The 16,474-nt window shown below is 46.5% G+C and overlaps 1 protein-coding gene across 6 annotated transcripts in view; it reads left to right on the top strand.

Moving 5' to 3' along the window:
• ASTN2 (astrotactin 2) overlaps positions 1 to 16,474 on the top strand; it is a 915,211-nt gene that overhangs the window by 120,049 nt on the left and 778,688 nt on the right. For all 6 annotated transcript variants that reach the window (XM_021074502.1, XM_021074486.1, XM_021074494.1 and 3 more), the window contains exon 2: positions 12,083 to 12,270. In XM_021074502.1, the coding sequence (XP_020930161.1) occupies positions 12,083 to 12,270 (188 nt within the window). The remainder of the gene's footprint in view (positions 1 to 12,082; positions 12,271 to 16,474) is intronic.

Raw genomic sequence — 16,474 nt, 5'->3', positions numbered from 1 at the left:
CCAGTGGACTGTGGCTTGGAGCACAGAGGGCCCTGGCTTTAGTCCAGTGTCTGGCCCTGGAGTGAATCCATCATGTAACGATATTCCTTCCAGACCAGTCCCTCCTGCCTGGCTGCCAGTAACTGGTAGAGTCAGTGGCCAGTAAGTTCACTCTCTTTAGCCACGTTTTAAGGTGTCACTTTTCCTTCCTCACGCACAGCACTGCAGATGTCATGCTTTCCTGACTCATCGCATTTTGTGACCTGTCAGGTCTGAATCTAAGCATGTGGCACTCATGTGAGAAAACCTATGGGTTGAGGTGAGGGTTCTGGGGGTTGAGAAATTGGACTCAGCAACAGAGACATGAGGAGCCATCCTGGTAGCATCTCAGGAGGGGCTGAGGGAGCCCTGGAGTTATGAGGGACTTCTACAACCCTGCTCCTTACCCCCATCCTCCCACTGCTGCCAGAATGTGCTGTAGAATCCTTTTAGGAGTCAGGGAAGTTCCACCTCTCACCTCTGTCCTGCCTCCCACCCTACCCTGCCTCATAAATTTGTGTCTCTCCCCCCACCCCTGTAATCCTTGAATAGCACTGAATTATGAGGCTGTGTGACTTCAGGCAAGTTGTTACCCCTCTCTGGTCCTCATGTCCCCAGTGTGTAAAAGGGTACGTGAGATCACCGACCCTTTGCACTCTTTGTCTGTTGAGATTTTCCATGATTCCAGGTCATAGCCCATCGGAATGATTTAAAAAGGGTGGAGGGCACTGGGAACCAGACTTAAGCATCTTGAAGACACTTCATATAAAACAGGACATTTTATCTCTATGACCTCTGCCGCCTTGTCCTCTGTGTTTGATACCGTGTCATCCTCCATTGCTCTCAAAACAACCCAGTTCTTCTTGTCTTGACAGCGGCGAGAGAGAAAAAGAGTGAAGAGAAGGCAGGCAACTGACAGGGAATATGCATTTGGTAAAGGCTGTTCTAGTTCCTTCCAGAATTTTCTCTCTGTCAGGTCTCACAACAATCCCAAGAGATTGCTTTTGCCATTTTCCAGTGAGGTGAGGGAAGCTTGGAGAAAGGAACTTGTTAAAGGTAACTCAGTGAAATATAGGAATGAGCAAAGTGGTCTTAAAACCGCCCCTCACCCTTCCTCTCTCCCAGGGGTGAACTACATCTTAAAAGCTAAGGGTGCACCACTTAACGCCAGCAAGTGATTCTGTAAGGAGGAATGAATAGACAGAGCATCCATCTCACCCAGGAGGATGCCTGCCCTGGGACTTTTTAAATTACGTCCCCAGTGTGGACTTGAGCCCTCAGTCTTTTTACTCAAATGGGCAGGTCCCATTTCTGGGCCCAAATCTAGAGAATACTGGATTTGGAATCAGGACACCAGCACTTCAATTCATGTTCTTCCACTTACTAGATGGAAAGTCCAATCATCTTTGGAGGCCTGAGATATCTCAGGTGAAAAATGGGCATTCTGCCAACTACTTTATTTGTGCAGGTTTCCCATGATGGAGACAGAGACAATGAATGAAAGCTCCTAGCTTTGTCCTGGCACATAGGTAGGCGTTGGTGAAAGTTAGTCCCCTGTCCTCATTCTGCATTGGTTTACAGTGTTGTGGAATGGGGGAGGCAGGGAGAACAACTCATTGACTGTTTGGATGCAATTAAAAAAAAAAAAGAAGAAAAAAAAAGAAATAGCAAACACACAAAGAAACCACGGATGCATGGCGAAAGCTAAATGAAAAAGAACAGGCAAAAAAATGCAGCAGAAGGGGGGAAACGGTTCCGGAGAGTATAACTTGGGGTAATGAGAATCAATTCCATCAACCCTCTGTCTATTTTCAAATCTAATCTGAAACGATATGCTTTTCTCCCTTGCCCATATCTCTTAACTCTTTTCTTCCCCTCCCTTATTTAACTGGGTTTAACTGTATTATTTATCTCCACCAAATGGCTGGGGAAAACAGTTTTGTGTAAAAGACACAGTTCCCAAAGGAGGTCGGAATGGACAGGTTGGAGGCAAAGGCAGAGATGGGCTCTGACAGATGGGGATGGGGAAGGAGGGGGTCTGAGCTTCTCCGGAACTTTCTTCTCTAACTGCTGCTGCAGGGCCTGACTGTGTCACAGCCCCTGCCATTTCTGCACCTTGTATTTGCAACCGCACCAGGAGGCTTCCTAAACCTCTCACCACTGTGATGGCATCCTGCAGACATTTAACCTGGCCTGACATCAGGCTCTCATTGACCCATAAAATGTCCAGATTATTCATTCTACCTGCTGGGCTCGCCCAAAACCCCTGATAAAGTAGGAGCGTTAACTCACGTCTGTTACCTGGATGTTCCCATAGCATCCTGGGCATACTCTTTCATGGCACCAGATGATGGTCTCCGTTGATTTCTCCTTTTCTGTTCTTCTAGACTGTGATTTACTTGAGGGCAGGAAACTTATAAAATGTGCATCACGTGGTACATTTATCCAGCAAGTGTCTATTGAAGGTCTGCTGCCTGCTAAGCACTAAGGGTAGCAGTTGCCTAGACAGACACAGTCTTCTGCTATGAAGGGAGGGAGGGAGGGAGGAAGGAAGGAAGGAAGGAACTGAAGCAAGAAGAATGATAATGCTGCTGCTGCTTAGTGGGATCTGAGAAAAATCCAGGCTAGAATGGAAGGTGTTTGAGGGCAGCAATCAAATTCATCTTTTCATCTAATCTATCCACAGGACATGTGGATAGATTAGGAAAATGCCTGGCACATTTTAAGCAGTCAGTAAACATTTATCATAAGTACCTTGTTGAATGGTGGGAATAATGATTGTACTTGCTTTCAGGACTAAAGTGGGATTTTGCAGATTTCTAAGCACATTGCTAGGTATGGCCTTATTTTCTCTCAATTCTACAGTAGATGTGATATCAGTAGGGTGGATCATGAGCCCCTCAACCCCCCCCACCACCACACACACTTTATGAAGAAAGAAAGAAAATCATAGTAGCTTTGTGATTTGTCCTCAGGTAAACAGGCCAGTTGGTACAGAGGTAACACACAAACCTATCCTTCCAACTCCAAATGCAGTGTTCTTGTCACTAACCCAGGTTGTGTGATTATTGATGAGGTCTCCCTCACTGGGATCTACCCATCCACCCACTCCCCCATATATCTACCCACCCATCCAGTCATTCATCCATCTATCAATCCATCCATCCACTCACCCACACGTCCATTCATACATATATCTGTCCATCTACCCATCTATCTATCCTGTCATTTTAAATTATGGTATTTGGAGAGCTTCATTAGCCTTTGAACTACAGCTTGGTCTGATTGCATGAAGGAGTCTCAAGTGGGACCTGACACTTACATTCTTCCAGGAGATTGTCCATAGCAGACATAACCCTCTTCTTACTTTCCTTTCTGTAGAATGCTATTATCAGTCTATGTTTCCTCTGCAATGATGAGCTTCTGTATTACTTCTGGCATCCTCCCACTGCACCTCTCTGCACATTTGCAGCTTTCTTGCCTCTGTGCCACTCCTTCATCTGAAATGCCTTTTGCCACATGGTCACCTGTTGAAATTTTGCCCATGCTTTAAGACTCCTCTATGAATACTTTCTAGATCCAGCCAGAAGTTATCACCTCTGCTCTAAGCTTCTTGTTTTGATTTATAGCTAACTATAGCATGTTTTTCTCTGTTCCTTGGACTGAGCTCCTGAGGATAGAGTTCTTCAATGCCAGATCTCAGAAAAGGTTGGTTGACTAAATGAATTTTAAAGTGAGCACGTATTTGCATCTGCTACAGAGGTAATATATATTCAAAGTAGAAAATGCAGAGTAGAGAAAAATGAATCAGAACATGATTAAAATCACCTCTGATCCCTCCATTCTTGATGTTCCAGGGTATTTCTTTCCAGCAGTATATGCATATACTTATATTTAAATAGAAAAATTGTGTATTTTCTCTATAAACTTCCTCATCCTCTCCATGGGGATGCAAGCTCCTTGAAAGTTAAAGTTCTATTTTTCTCTTCATTTGCATTCTCCAAGGTGCTTAAACTTGAGCCAGATGTTGAATAAATTTCTATAGAGTAGTTATATGGGCATCAAGCTGTCTTTGGCATCTCGTCTCTGTCTTCTGGGGATGCCCATCTGAATTCAGATATGAGGACAGCTCGGTTCAACTCACCAAACAGTTATAGAACCTTCTTCTCTATTTGTCTCCTGTGTGAATCACGAGGGCACACACATGGCTATGCACCAAAGTCCAATGAGAGAAGTCAGCTGTATAAATGGATCATTTTAACACAGATAAATACCATGTTAAAATAAGGTGCTGTAGCATATGTATGAAGTAATATGTAACAAATGGAGCTGTGGGGTGCTTACTGAGGATCAAGATTAATGCTAAAAGGTAATTCATTTGCATTATCTCATTTAATTCTCACAATGACCCTATGAAGCAGGTGTTATTAACAATGTTCTCATTTGATAGATGGGGAAACTGAAGCATGGAGAAAGCTCAAGAGCTTGTCCAAAGGCGTATAACTTGAACACAAGGGAACTGGGATGCAAAGTTAAGCACTTGGTCTCTAGAGTCTGTGATCCTATGCAACATGCAATATTTCTTCTTTATGGAAGCACAAAGCGGGGGGACTCTGGGGGTAAGGGGGGCCTTCCAGAGTGAGGGATGGGGTTTGGGAGGAAGGTTATCCCCAAACTCTGAGAAAACATATTCCAAGTCCTTAAGTTAGGAACCAGCAGAGTGTATGTAGAAGATTACATAAACATTTGATCAGATCTAACATATAAGTGCAAAGAAAGGAGTGAAATAAGATAGGGCAGGGGAGAAATGCAGATGCCAGGCTGGTGAAATTAGGTTTTCCCCTGAGGGGAATCTAGAGCCCTTGAAAGGTTTTCATCAAAGGAATGTCACGAGCCTGTTTGCAAGTTAGAAATGTAAGCCTGGTAGCCATTTGAAGGATGCCTGGAAGGAAGGAAGCCTGTGGGCAAGGCCACCAGTCGAAGCCACGAGATAGTCTTCCTTTTTCCCTTGAGGTCCACCCACCGTGCTTTTCCTCCCTGCTGTGTGCCTTGGAAGGCTGACCTGTATGATTTGCTTCACTGGAGCACTCTTGTGTGTTTGGTTGGGATCGGCCCATGTTAGGCATCTGCAGGAGATTAGCAGGTACAAAGAGAGGAAGGTTGGAGCATTTATTACCCCACTACCTCCATACTGGGTCATGCCTTGTCGGTAGCTGGGTTATTCTACTGGATCATACTACCCGAAGCCCATAGCTGCTGTCTGGCCGCCCTTTTCTGCATTCATGGTTCATTCAGGGTGTTCCCACTCTCCCTCCCCTTGCCCCTTCAGACCTTGAATGGTGATCCCTCCTTGCTGTTGCCTTCTTTGGGGTGCATCATCATTGGCAGGCCTTAACCCTGCCATGATGATTAATTTCCTATGGCAGCTTGCCTGAGCTAACAGATTTCCAGAGAACTGGCAAAACATTACTCCTGGATATACCTGGAGAAGTGTTTCTAGAAGAGATCAGCATTTGAATGGGGAGACTAAGTAAAGGAGAAAGGTCTTTCTCAGTGCCTGTGGAGTCATCCTAAACCTGACAGCTCTAACAGCCTGAACCCAGCCAGAACAGAGACTGGAATTTGAACCCAGATTCTAGGACTCAAACCCAGCCTAAACCCAGATTGGAGGACCAGCAGATTTGCTCTCTGCTTGAGCCTGGACATCCATCCTTTCCTGGCCTCTGACGTTGGTCCTCTTGGTTCTTGAGCTTTGGGACTCAGACTGGAACCGTTCCACTAGCTTTCCTGGACTTGCAACTTGAAGATGGGAGACTGTGGGACATCTTAGTTTCCACAGTCCTGTGCCCCAATCCCTCATAAGTATCTTTCTATGTATCTACATATGTCCTATTGCTTCTGTTTCTCTGAGAACCCCAAGATACTTCCAAAGCCTTTGCAAATGGTCCCACTATTCCACATGTCTCATTAACCTTTACTGAGTGTGTCTTCTCTTTTCTGATGAGACCCTGACCAGCACAGAATCATTTGAAGTCGTCCACAAGAGAGATGATAGAGGTTTGCAGTCAGGCAACCACTGTAGAGATGACAATGTCAAGATTGACATTGTAGAGATGACAGTGAGGGGCGTGCATTTGAGATCTCTTTCCCAAGCCACGTAGCAGGACTTCGTGCATAGAGGTGACCGCCCACAGAGACCAGAACAGTGAATGCAGGGGTGCTTGAACTCAACATCACTCCCTTTCCCAACTCCTCTGCCTATGCAGTGAGTTCATCTCACAGAACCGCCTGCTTTCCCCCCCCTGGTGAGGCAGAAACCATTTGCAAACTCATCAGAAGCACTCTCTGGCCTTCTGCGAATAATTTGCCGGAGGGTCAGCTGGTGCTGTGGAATCTGAAGACGGGTTAGTTAGCCACTTGGGAGATGTTACCAAGATGGCTGGTGATCAGGAGAGCTCCTTATATTCATAATGACCTTCAGGAATTAAATAAAAATACAATGAGTGCCATAGATTAGGAAGAACAAGCCAATTAAAACCACAACACGCCTTCGGGATTTTTTTTTATTTCTTTTCCAGGAGGCTGAAAGGCATCTGTGGCTGCTGAGGCAGGATAGAGGTCTTCCCAGAATCACTGATCAAGGCTCATCCTTGTGCTTGGCTTTAGCTGGTGGTGGAGGGGATTTGAGCCTATTGAATATTTCAGGAGTTGCAGCCCATGTGGGGAGAACAGTGAAAGGTGAAAAGGCAATCCCCGTGTTTCTTTATGATTCCAATATAAAACTGAGCTCTTTGGGGTGGGAGGGAGGCAGGCATTGGAGTTAGTCTACCCCCGGAAGGCATGGCACACCAATTCTCCCACTTTAATATCTGCTGTTTCATTTTATATTCATCATGTCAGCATAATCTGCCTTTATGGGAATCGTCTTGGTTCCCGACCAAATGCGTTTAGTCCCCCTTTTGCTTTAAGTTTGATGGTAATATGACTTGAAGACTTCAATGAAATGTTTATATGGAGGGACTAGGGGAAGAGGAAAGGGAAAATGCAATTGGAAAATCAATCAGCAGGGAATTTCAAGAACGAGTCTTGGTTATGCTTCTGTTTCTTTGACCTGTTTTTAATGGACCTAGGACCAGCTCTCGGATGGGGTCCGCTCCTCTGATTGCCTGCTGCATGCTGAATAAAGTATGTACTCTATCACCAAACATTCAAGTGCTTAACTCCGTGTCTGGACCGCATTGCCAGCCTGCCATTCTGCTGCCTTCCTCCTTGTGCATGTGGCTTTACTGCCCTGAGACACCTGTCTCTGTGCCTCCTCCCTTCCTCTGAGGGCTAATGAGATGTCCATCCTCTGCAAAGCTCAAGTTACCACGTTTTTAGAGTAGTTCTTGGTCGCAAGGCTAAGAGAGTCTTGTCCCTCCCTCAAGTTCCCAATGGACCCTTACTTTTTCTTTAATTCCCTAGTGAGACTTAACCACTACTTTCATCATCTTATTATTAATATGTGTAAGTACATGTGTATGTGAGTCTGTGTGTGTGTGTGTGTACATGTGTATTCATTAGCAATTCAGTAATTGTTTTTATTGAGCATTTATATGTGCCCAAGCACTTGAAATGTGGCAGGAAATAAGACACATGAAGTCCCTGCCATCCTGGAGAGAGAGGCATTAAACACATGTTCAAGAAAATATATGCAATAAATTTCTAATAGTGATAAGTTCTGTAGAAAGTGTTTGTATAGTGTTCTCATTGCAGCTCAGCAGGTTAAAAACCCGACATAATATCTGTGAGGATGTGGATTTAATCCCTGGGCTCGCTCAGTGGGTTAAGGATCTGGTATCACTGCAAACTTCACCATAGGTCACAGATGTGGCTCTGATCTGACACGGCTGTGGCTGTGGTGTGGGCCAGCAGCGGCAGCTCTGATTTGACCCCTAACCTGAGAACTTCTGTATGTCGCAGATGCAGTTATAAAAAGAAAAAAAAAAGAGTTTGCAAAGGTACTGCGGTAGATAGATCGTGGATGTATTTGAAAAGGAGTATTTTATTTTTTTATTTTTTGGCCACACCTGTACCATATGGAAGTTCCTAGGCCAGGGGTGGCACCTCTGCCACAGCAGCAACCTGAACCACTTCAGTGACAATGCTAGATCTTTAACCTGCTGCACCATAAAGGCATTCTAAAAAGGAGTATTTTAGAGAAGAGTGGCACAGCTTTTCTGAGCAGGTATCAATTGGACTGAGAAACAAAGGCTGAGAAGAAGCCAGCTCATAAGCTTTGGGTGTAGATTTCCAGAGATTGGACAAAGTCCACAGACTGAGACAAGAGACGCCTGGCCCGAGTGAGGGACAGTTGTGACTCCTGAGGGCTGGGGCACATGATGAGATGATGTGGGAGGGTTGGGTCACATTAAATGGAGAGTGTGTGCATGTGTGGATGGTGACATGGGGCAGGGGTAGAATTCTGCATTTAAGGACCATGAACTTCTGAAGATAAAGCTCTGTCTCCTGTCACTCCATATTCCAGGCTACTCAGCTGCCTGCCATTGAATAGGTCCTCAATAAAGTGTGTTGAGTAACTAAACAAAGAAACACATAAATGAATGAATGACCAAGACCTTCTGCTTCCACAAAGGCAGTTTTCCCTTTGAAGTTTCATGCCCCTTTGCCGTGCCAACAACAATTTTTTGTTTTCTCTCTCTCTCCCTTTGTAATAGAATAAGTCTGGAGCCGTTCTCTGTGATTCAATATTTACTGTGTTTCACACACTGTTATTATCATTTAACGTTTACTGTCTGCTGACTGTGCACTCATCGCCGTAGCAAACAAAGAGCTCCATTTAGTTTGGATGCCCAGGCTAATTTAGTCAAGGAAAAGGAGATGCTTTAAGAGTGATTGGTATATTAGAGATGATGTGGACTGGAAATCTGCAGCATCCAGCTGGGTATCAGTTCACCAGTGACTAGCTCGTGACTAGCCCTCTGTGACCCTCTGTCTTCTCATTTGAACACGGGGATGGCAAGCTTCTTGAGTGATGGGATTTCAGGCACCAGCTGGGGAAGCTCCAGAACTAAGCAGCACAGATTTCAGCAAGTGTAATTCCACTTACTCTGCCGCCTCCTATATTGGGCTGTGTCAACCCAATGCAGCCTGCCTGGGGACTCTCTGCTGATGCCATTTTAGGGACTCTGAGCACCGTACGTGTCTGCCGAACCCACAGCACACAGATCCTCCTTCTTGAGCTGCTTCATGAGAGACAGCTATTTCCATTGGCAAATCCCAGCCCTGGGTTCCCTGGACATCTGGTTCTGGCTTTGATGCCCTGAGAGAAAAATGAGCAAGGTACTGAGCAAGGCCATTTACCATAATGTCTTCACGTTGCCTTGGCCCAGCTGGCCAGCTGCCAGAGAAACTGCTGCCAGGTCCTCAGATGCTGAGGCTGGGAGGTGGGGCAGGCCAGCGGGGGAGGGAAGGTGCTGAGGAGAGACCTGCTTCATAGAAGAGGCACTCAGCCAGTCTTCTCCCACGGGGCCTCATGGCAAGCCCTGGGGGCCCTTTGGGGCCTGAATTCTGGAAGCTGGTGCACTCCTGGGGTGATCTCCAGCCCTGCTCAACAGTTAGTGCAGCAAGCAGCCCAAGCGGGGTTTCACTTGACTAATAACTTACCACATTCCAGCCACTTTGTCTTTGCCTTGGGATGGACTAGGAGACTGTTGGTATACAGCAGAGGATTGGTGTGCATGGGCTTATGCTGGAGCAGGATTCCCTTGGCGTTTGGTTGAGAATAGACAGGAGAGGCAAGGGTGGCAGAAGAGAGCCAAGTTAGGAAACCCTTGCAGTGAGCCGGGCAGGAAAGATGGTGTCTTGGCCGGGGGTCTGCAGTAGAGGAGCTGAGAAGGGTTGCATTTTGGATGGATTTTAAAGGATTTTGCAGTGGTCTGGATAAGGAGTGGGAGAGAAAGCAAGTAATCAAGAATGTCCCAAGTTTTTTTTTTTTTTTTTTTTTTTCAGAGCAGCTGAAGGGTGAATTATATCCGTCCCTGTTAATAATAATAAATATTAATGGGTAACTTTTTATAACACTATTAAGTGCCAGATGCTCTCCCCGCCCCAAGGACTTTGGATTGCGAATCTGAAGGAGCTGGCATCCATTGGGAATGGATGATATAAAGCAGATATCACTGCTTCATCTCTTCAAGGTGACTCTTTCTTATTTAGTGTCCCCTGATAGGATGGGGGCTGCAGTGGACATGGGGAGAGGTGACTTGAAGTTCTAGCTTTGCTGCCCCATCCATCCTCCTCGATTTCATACATGAGCGACAGGCATGAGTACTTTGAGGACTGTAGGAATACTGCCTCTAGGTCAGCTCCATATCTTGGTCCAGAGTCCTAATCCTCAGATGCTGTGAAGGCTACTTGTCTGTTGATGGATTGCCTCTGTCTCCTATAGTAACCCTCTTGTAGTAACTCTCACTTGAGGGAAGACCTGATAATTCTCTAAGAACCCCACCACCTTTCCCGTTTCTTCACAGGACACACTGAGAGTCCTTGTTGTCCTAAGATATTCCCAGGGACTCATCCCTTTAGTAGACAGCACTGTGAAAAGATTGTGTGATCCTAGTATAAGGAAGCATTTGGTATTCTATGCCATTATCTTTCTTAATAAGAAACTATGGGAGTTCCCGCATGGCTCAGCAGAAACGAATCTGACTAGGATCCATGAGGATGCAGGTTCGGTCCCTGGCCTTGCTCAGCGGGTTAAGGTTCTAGCGTTGCCATGAGCTGTGGTGTAGGTTGCAGACTCGGCTCGGATCCTGTGTTGCTGTGGCTGTGGCGTAGGCTATCAGCTACAGCTCCAGTTCAACCCCTAGCCTGGAAACCTCCATATGCCATGGGTGTGGCACTAAAAAGACAAAAAAAAAAATTTTTTTTAAAAAGAAACTATGTTGGTATGCTTATGTTGAATGGAACAACTATTAGAATGATAATTTTTACTTTAAAAGTATCTTCAGGGAATTCCTGTTGTGGCGCAGTGGAAAGGAATCCAACTAGAACCATGAGGTTTTGGGTTCGATCCCTGGCCTCGCTCAGTGGGTTAAGGATCTGGTGTTGCTGTGAGCTGTGGTGTAGGTCACAGACATGTCTTGGATCCCAAGTTGCTGTGGCTGTGGCATAGACCTGCAGCTGTAGCCCTGATTTGACCCCTAGCCTGGGAATTTCCATATGCTGTGGGTGTGGCCCTAAAAAGAAAAAAAAAAAAGGATCTTCAGAGGGGAAAGAGCAAAGAGCAGTATAGAGGCAAGAATTAGGAAGGTCAAGGCAGTTACCCTTCAACTGAATAGAAAGTCCTAACTTCCCATTGGTTATATGAAGACACTGGAGCAGGAGAGTGGGTTTTCAAGTATTTTTAAACCATGGAAACCTTTGTGTCAATACTCCTTTGCTCGAGAGCATAGTGTATCCACTATGAGGGAAAAAAAAAATGAGCTGTTCAAACTGATGCAGGGGAAATGGCTCAGAACAACCTACTTGCCAAGCTCCATTCACTAAAGAGTGACCCTCAGGCATCTCAGCTGGGCTGGATGTCATCTAGGGCCTCCTGGCTCTGAGGGTCTGCATTTCTACCATGAGCAGTTCCAGCTCAGCTTCTAGAGAATTCCCACGTGGTACCCATCTCCCACTCTTCTCACAGCTGTCCTCCCTCCCCTTCTTACAGTTCCATGGCCTCAGGAGAACATAAGCACAGTCACCCCCCCCCCCCGCCTTGCTTAGGTCCATACCCCTGCTGGAGCAGAATGAATTACCTTCTCCTGTGTGTTGCTATCTGAAGGGCTCCAGGCAGCCCTTGGTTCAAATCCTGCCTCTGCCACTTGGTTGCTGAGGGAGGACCTTGGCTACAATTGGCTCATCTGAAAGCGAAGTGGTGATCTCTGGGCACCAGGAAAGGGATCCTGGTGCAAGCTAGGTGCCTTCAGAGCCCCTGGATATGTGTGGCTCCTCTTCCCACCCCGGAGCGCCGGGGCCAGGCGTCCCCTCACCAGGCGCCTTGGGTCTTGTCTTGCAGAGATGTCGGGCACGGCGGCGGACATCTCGCTGGTGCACTGGAGGCAGCAGTGGCTGGAAAACGGCACCCTGTACTTCCACGTCTCCATGAGCAGCTCTGGGCAGCTGGCCCGGGCCACCGCCCCCACCCTGCAGGAGCCCTCGGAGATCGTCGAGGAGCAAATGCACATCGTCCACATCTCCGTCATGGTGAGTGGGTGGGAACTCAGTAGGGAGATTGGGTACTGATGGGGCGGTGGAGAGATGGTGGGAGGAGGCCAGGGATTGCCAGCTGGGGGAGGGAAGGAGCTGGCTGAATGTGAGAGGTTAGGACAATAAACGGAAGGTCAGATGGATTCTGTGGTGTCACTTGGACTGGCACATACTCATCCATCACCTTTCAGCTGTGACAAACTAATTGTGCTTCAGAGAAGAAAATAAAGGGGCTTCAACTCCTTGGCCTTTTGGCCGACCTCTCTGGGAATAGCAGTTTAACATCCATCACGTGCTGGGCCCACTTCACCCAGGGCCGAGGGTCAGCACTCCAAAATACAGCTGGCCTTTCCAAGAATGACTGAGCAAACGCAACTGGAATGGGGCTGCCCTTTCCCAAGCGCCCTTGATGTGCCAGTCACTTTAACCCTCACCACACCCCCTGCTGTGAAGACGGTGCATGGTGACCGCTGGATAGAAGCTCCTCCACTACCCTCACTTGACCGTTGTCAATACTGAGTCCGAGGGGCAGGGAAACTTGCCCAAGGTCACAGAGCCAGGCGGAGACAGAGCTGCTCTTGGGTATTTGAACCCGCACGTGCCTGTCTCCAAAAACTGAACTTTGTCCTCTACCCTCTGTTTCTCCCAGGACAGGGGTTTATTGATCCCCATGCATCCTGCACTGTGCTGGGCATGCTCATGGACACAGCTTCATTGCATCCTCACCAAGAAGTCAGGCGTGTCACCTCCATATCACAGGTGACGTGGCCTTCCGTCTCTGTTGGCCCCATGATCTGGAACTCTCTGAGGATGCTGCCTCCTCACAGAAGGATGCTAGGGCAGAAATCACTTGAATGGGAGTCTAACATGGATGTAGACTCACATGAGGGATTTCATTTAAAAGCGGTCATGAATGGCTTTGCACATTAGATAGGAAAAAAAGAATGAAAATGCAGAATGCACAGGGTCGAATTGGCTCAAGAAGAGATCTGATCATAGCCATAGCTGGCACCCCTCTCGTGCTTTTCCCTCCTCAAACCACTCCGAAATCATTGTCTCCTTTTCCCCTTTAGCACAGCTCTGCTGGCTGCACGAGGGGACGAAATGTTATTCTCAACCTATGCGTGACAAAGGTATGCTCGGAGAGGTGAACCGGCTGGCCCAAGGCCACTCAACACAGGAGGGCTGTGACCCAGCTCTCAGTGCTTACCAAGAGCCTACAGTGGAGCAGATCTTGGCTTTTGGTCTCTGTGCTTCCTGGTCCGTTTTCAGTCTGCACTGTGAATTAGATATTCTCATTAGGGCTGAATTAAGTGCTTGGAAGTTTTCTCTTTTTGGAAAAACACACACATATCCCAGCCAGACAGCACTGTTAAATTTGGACCTAACGCACGCTCATCACGTGGAGGAACAAATCAAGGCCTTTGTGTTATTCATGGAGTGTGATAGACTTTTCCCATTTTTATATTTAGCGAGTGGTGCAGCCACATGCCAAGCCAAGTGGGTGCCTGCATGCTCACTTTGGGTTGCAGGTCCATAGGCATCATCTCTGGGTCCTTTCTGGGTTCCTCATGGGGCCTGGGGCTCCATCTGATGTTAAGAAGACTCGACAGGGTGTGACTGCTCATCTTGTAATGTCAAGGGAGAGACTTGGTTTGGACTAGTATTTAGCATTTTCCATGTTTTCGGCAAAGCAATTACTCATATATGTCCTTCTGGTAACCCAGTAACCCAGATAGTATTATTTCATTATCAGTGAGTCCTGCATAGGCTGTTCCTGCCTCCATATCCAGTCTTAGTTCCACTCAATCAGACTCTCTCCCCAAAGACTGTAGTTGTTCCTTACTTTTTTCTGCTCAGTGAGTTAAGCTTGGAAAGAAGGACTTGCTGAGCCCAGATGTCTCTCAATCCCTGTAATTTGGGATGTGGCTTGTGGGGTAGGTTGTGCAGAGGTTGGCCCTCTCCAGACCCTCCCTGCCCTCAAGCTGGAGTGGCCCAAGGATACCACCTTGTGGTCCCACCAGCCCTTTCCCCCTTCAGTGCTCCAAAATCTTGACTTTCCTGTCCTCACTTTACCCTCGGAGAGAGTCGTGTCCAGGAAACACTAGTCCTCTAAATAACCATGGATGGCAGCCCAGCCTTTCAGAGGTGGGACATGCCTCAGAGATGCTGCCCTCTCTGTAGAGGTAGGATGACATGGTTATAACCATAGATACCCGCACCTGAATACCTGGGTGCCTGGGTGTAAAGGTCCACTCTGCTGCTTTACACTCTGGGCGATGTTGGGCAAAGTATTTAACTCCTCTATGCCATGTTTTTGTCATCTATAAATGAGGGTTATACTAATGCTTGTTGTGGACGAGAGCACTTGGATTAGAGGAACTTGGCACATAAGGGCATTAGTTTTATCACTAGGTACTTTTATTATGGAGACGTGGTGATGTATTATACCCTTTCATTTCACACAAAGATAAACTGAGGTCCAGATACAGATTAGGACTTGTCCAGGATCCCTGGGAGTGGGACTTGGCCTGGAGGCCAGATCTTTTTGTGGCTCAGACTCTGCCCTTGCCATTCTGGCCACAGGTAATTCAGTAACAACAAAAAGAGTGTCAGCTTCTCCTCACCCTCACCTTCCTAATCTGTAAAGAATGTTTTGAAAATTTATTTATTTATTTTTGGCTGCGCCCGTGGCATATGGAAGTTCCTGGACCAGGGATCGAATCCTAGCCACAGCTGCAGCAATGCCAAATACTTAACCTGCTGTGCCACAGTAGGAACTTCTCTTTTTAATAATAATAAAAATTAATCTTTTTAGTAAAAAATTCAGTCTTTTAAACCCAAGACATTTAAAGTGGCATACATGGTGGATGGGATCTGTGTCCACATTTCACAAATGAAAAATCTGAGACTCCGTGAGTTCAGTTGACTTACGTAAGGCCGTATGGTTAACAAGAAGGCACTTATGAGACCAGGCTTTTCCCCAAATCCCAAACTCCTCTCACATGGCTACTCAGAACCCCACAGCTCTCCTTCTGTCAATTTTCGCCTTGTTTTCATCTATGGTGCAGTCCGAGTTGCTTTGTGAGAAGACCAAATCATCCAATGAAATCGCAAAGAAATCTGGAGGTCAGGTCAATGTTTTCCATCCACTTTCCTCAGCAAAATGTCCTGCCCACCCATGCAGGGCAACCAGCTCTGGCTCAGTCACTGGAACCTGCTACAAGCCATGCCCGCTGGAGTGGAACCAGCATGCTCTTTTGGGTTTGTTAAGTCCTAAGTTGGGCATCTACTTCATCCCAGAAGGTTGCATCATCTGACTATTAATATCCCCAGGGTCACACGACAAGGAGGTACTCAGTGAACCCCTGGGCAGAGAAAAAGAGTAGAGGGTCATTCCTCTAGTCGGAGGGCCCAGCTTTAGCTACTCTAAGCAGTCGCATGCCTGCTTCTGCCAAGCAGGGGGCAGGAAGGATGCAGAGAACAGAACAGAGGTTCGGAACACTCCGTCTTTCTTGATTCCTGCTTCCTGATGGTTTTACTCTGGGGAGTCACTTCTTTGAGCCTCAGTTTCTTTATCTCTGAATCAACTGATCATACCAGTCGCACAGGGTTGTTGAGAAGAGGGAAAGAAATATAGAAATAGTACCTAATATCCAGTCTGGCAGTAACAGTGACTTTTACTATTACCATTGTAGTAGTGTTTAAAGGGCTGGAGTGTTGGAGTAAGGAGACCTTGGGTTTAGCCTTATTTTTGCCATTATCTTCTTATCTGATCTAGAGAAGTATTCACAATACCTGACATTTATTGTATATTTACTATATGCTGGGTAGTAAAGTTTGTTTTATATGCATTATTAAATTTAATCCTCACAGCAGATCTTAAGGTGGAAACTATTATTATGTTTATTTCATAGATGTGGACTCTGAGATGTTAATAATATCAAAAGCTATCAGTGTGAGTTGGTCAAGGTTAAATGGTAAAATCAATATTTCATTCTAGAGAGGTGGACTGCAGATCCTTGGCCCTTAAGCTATATGGCAGACCACCATTTCTCTTCTCCCTGCATTAGGAGCTGGCTTAAATTAAAAAATATGATGGACGCATTCATACAAATACCTCATGCGGAATCTGTGGTGATGCTAAGGGGGGTTCATGACTTGGCAGTCAACTGCAAGGTTAAATCTCTATGGTTGGCTG

This window comes from Sus scrofa, chromosome 1, assembly GCF_000003025.6.
Source record: "Sus scrofa isolate TJ Tabasco breed Duroc chromosome 1, Sscrofa11.1, whole genome shotgun sequence".
Lineage (NCBI taxonomy): Eukaryota > Metazoa > Chordata > Mammalia > Artiodactyla > Suidae > Sus > Sus scrofa.
This window is presented reverse-complemented; position numbering and strand designations above follow the sequence as displayed.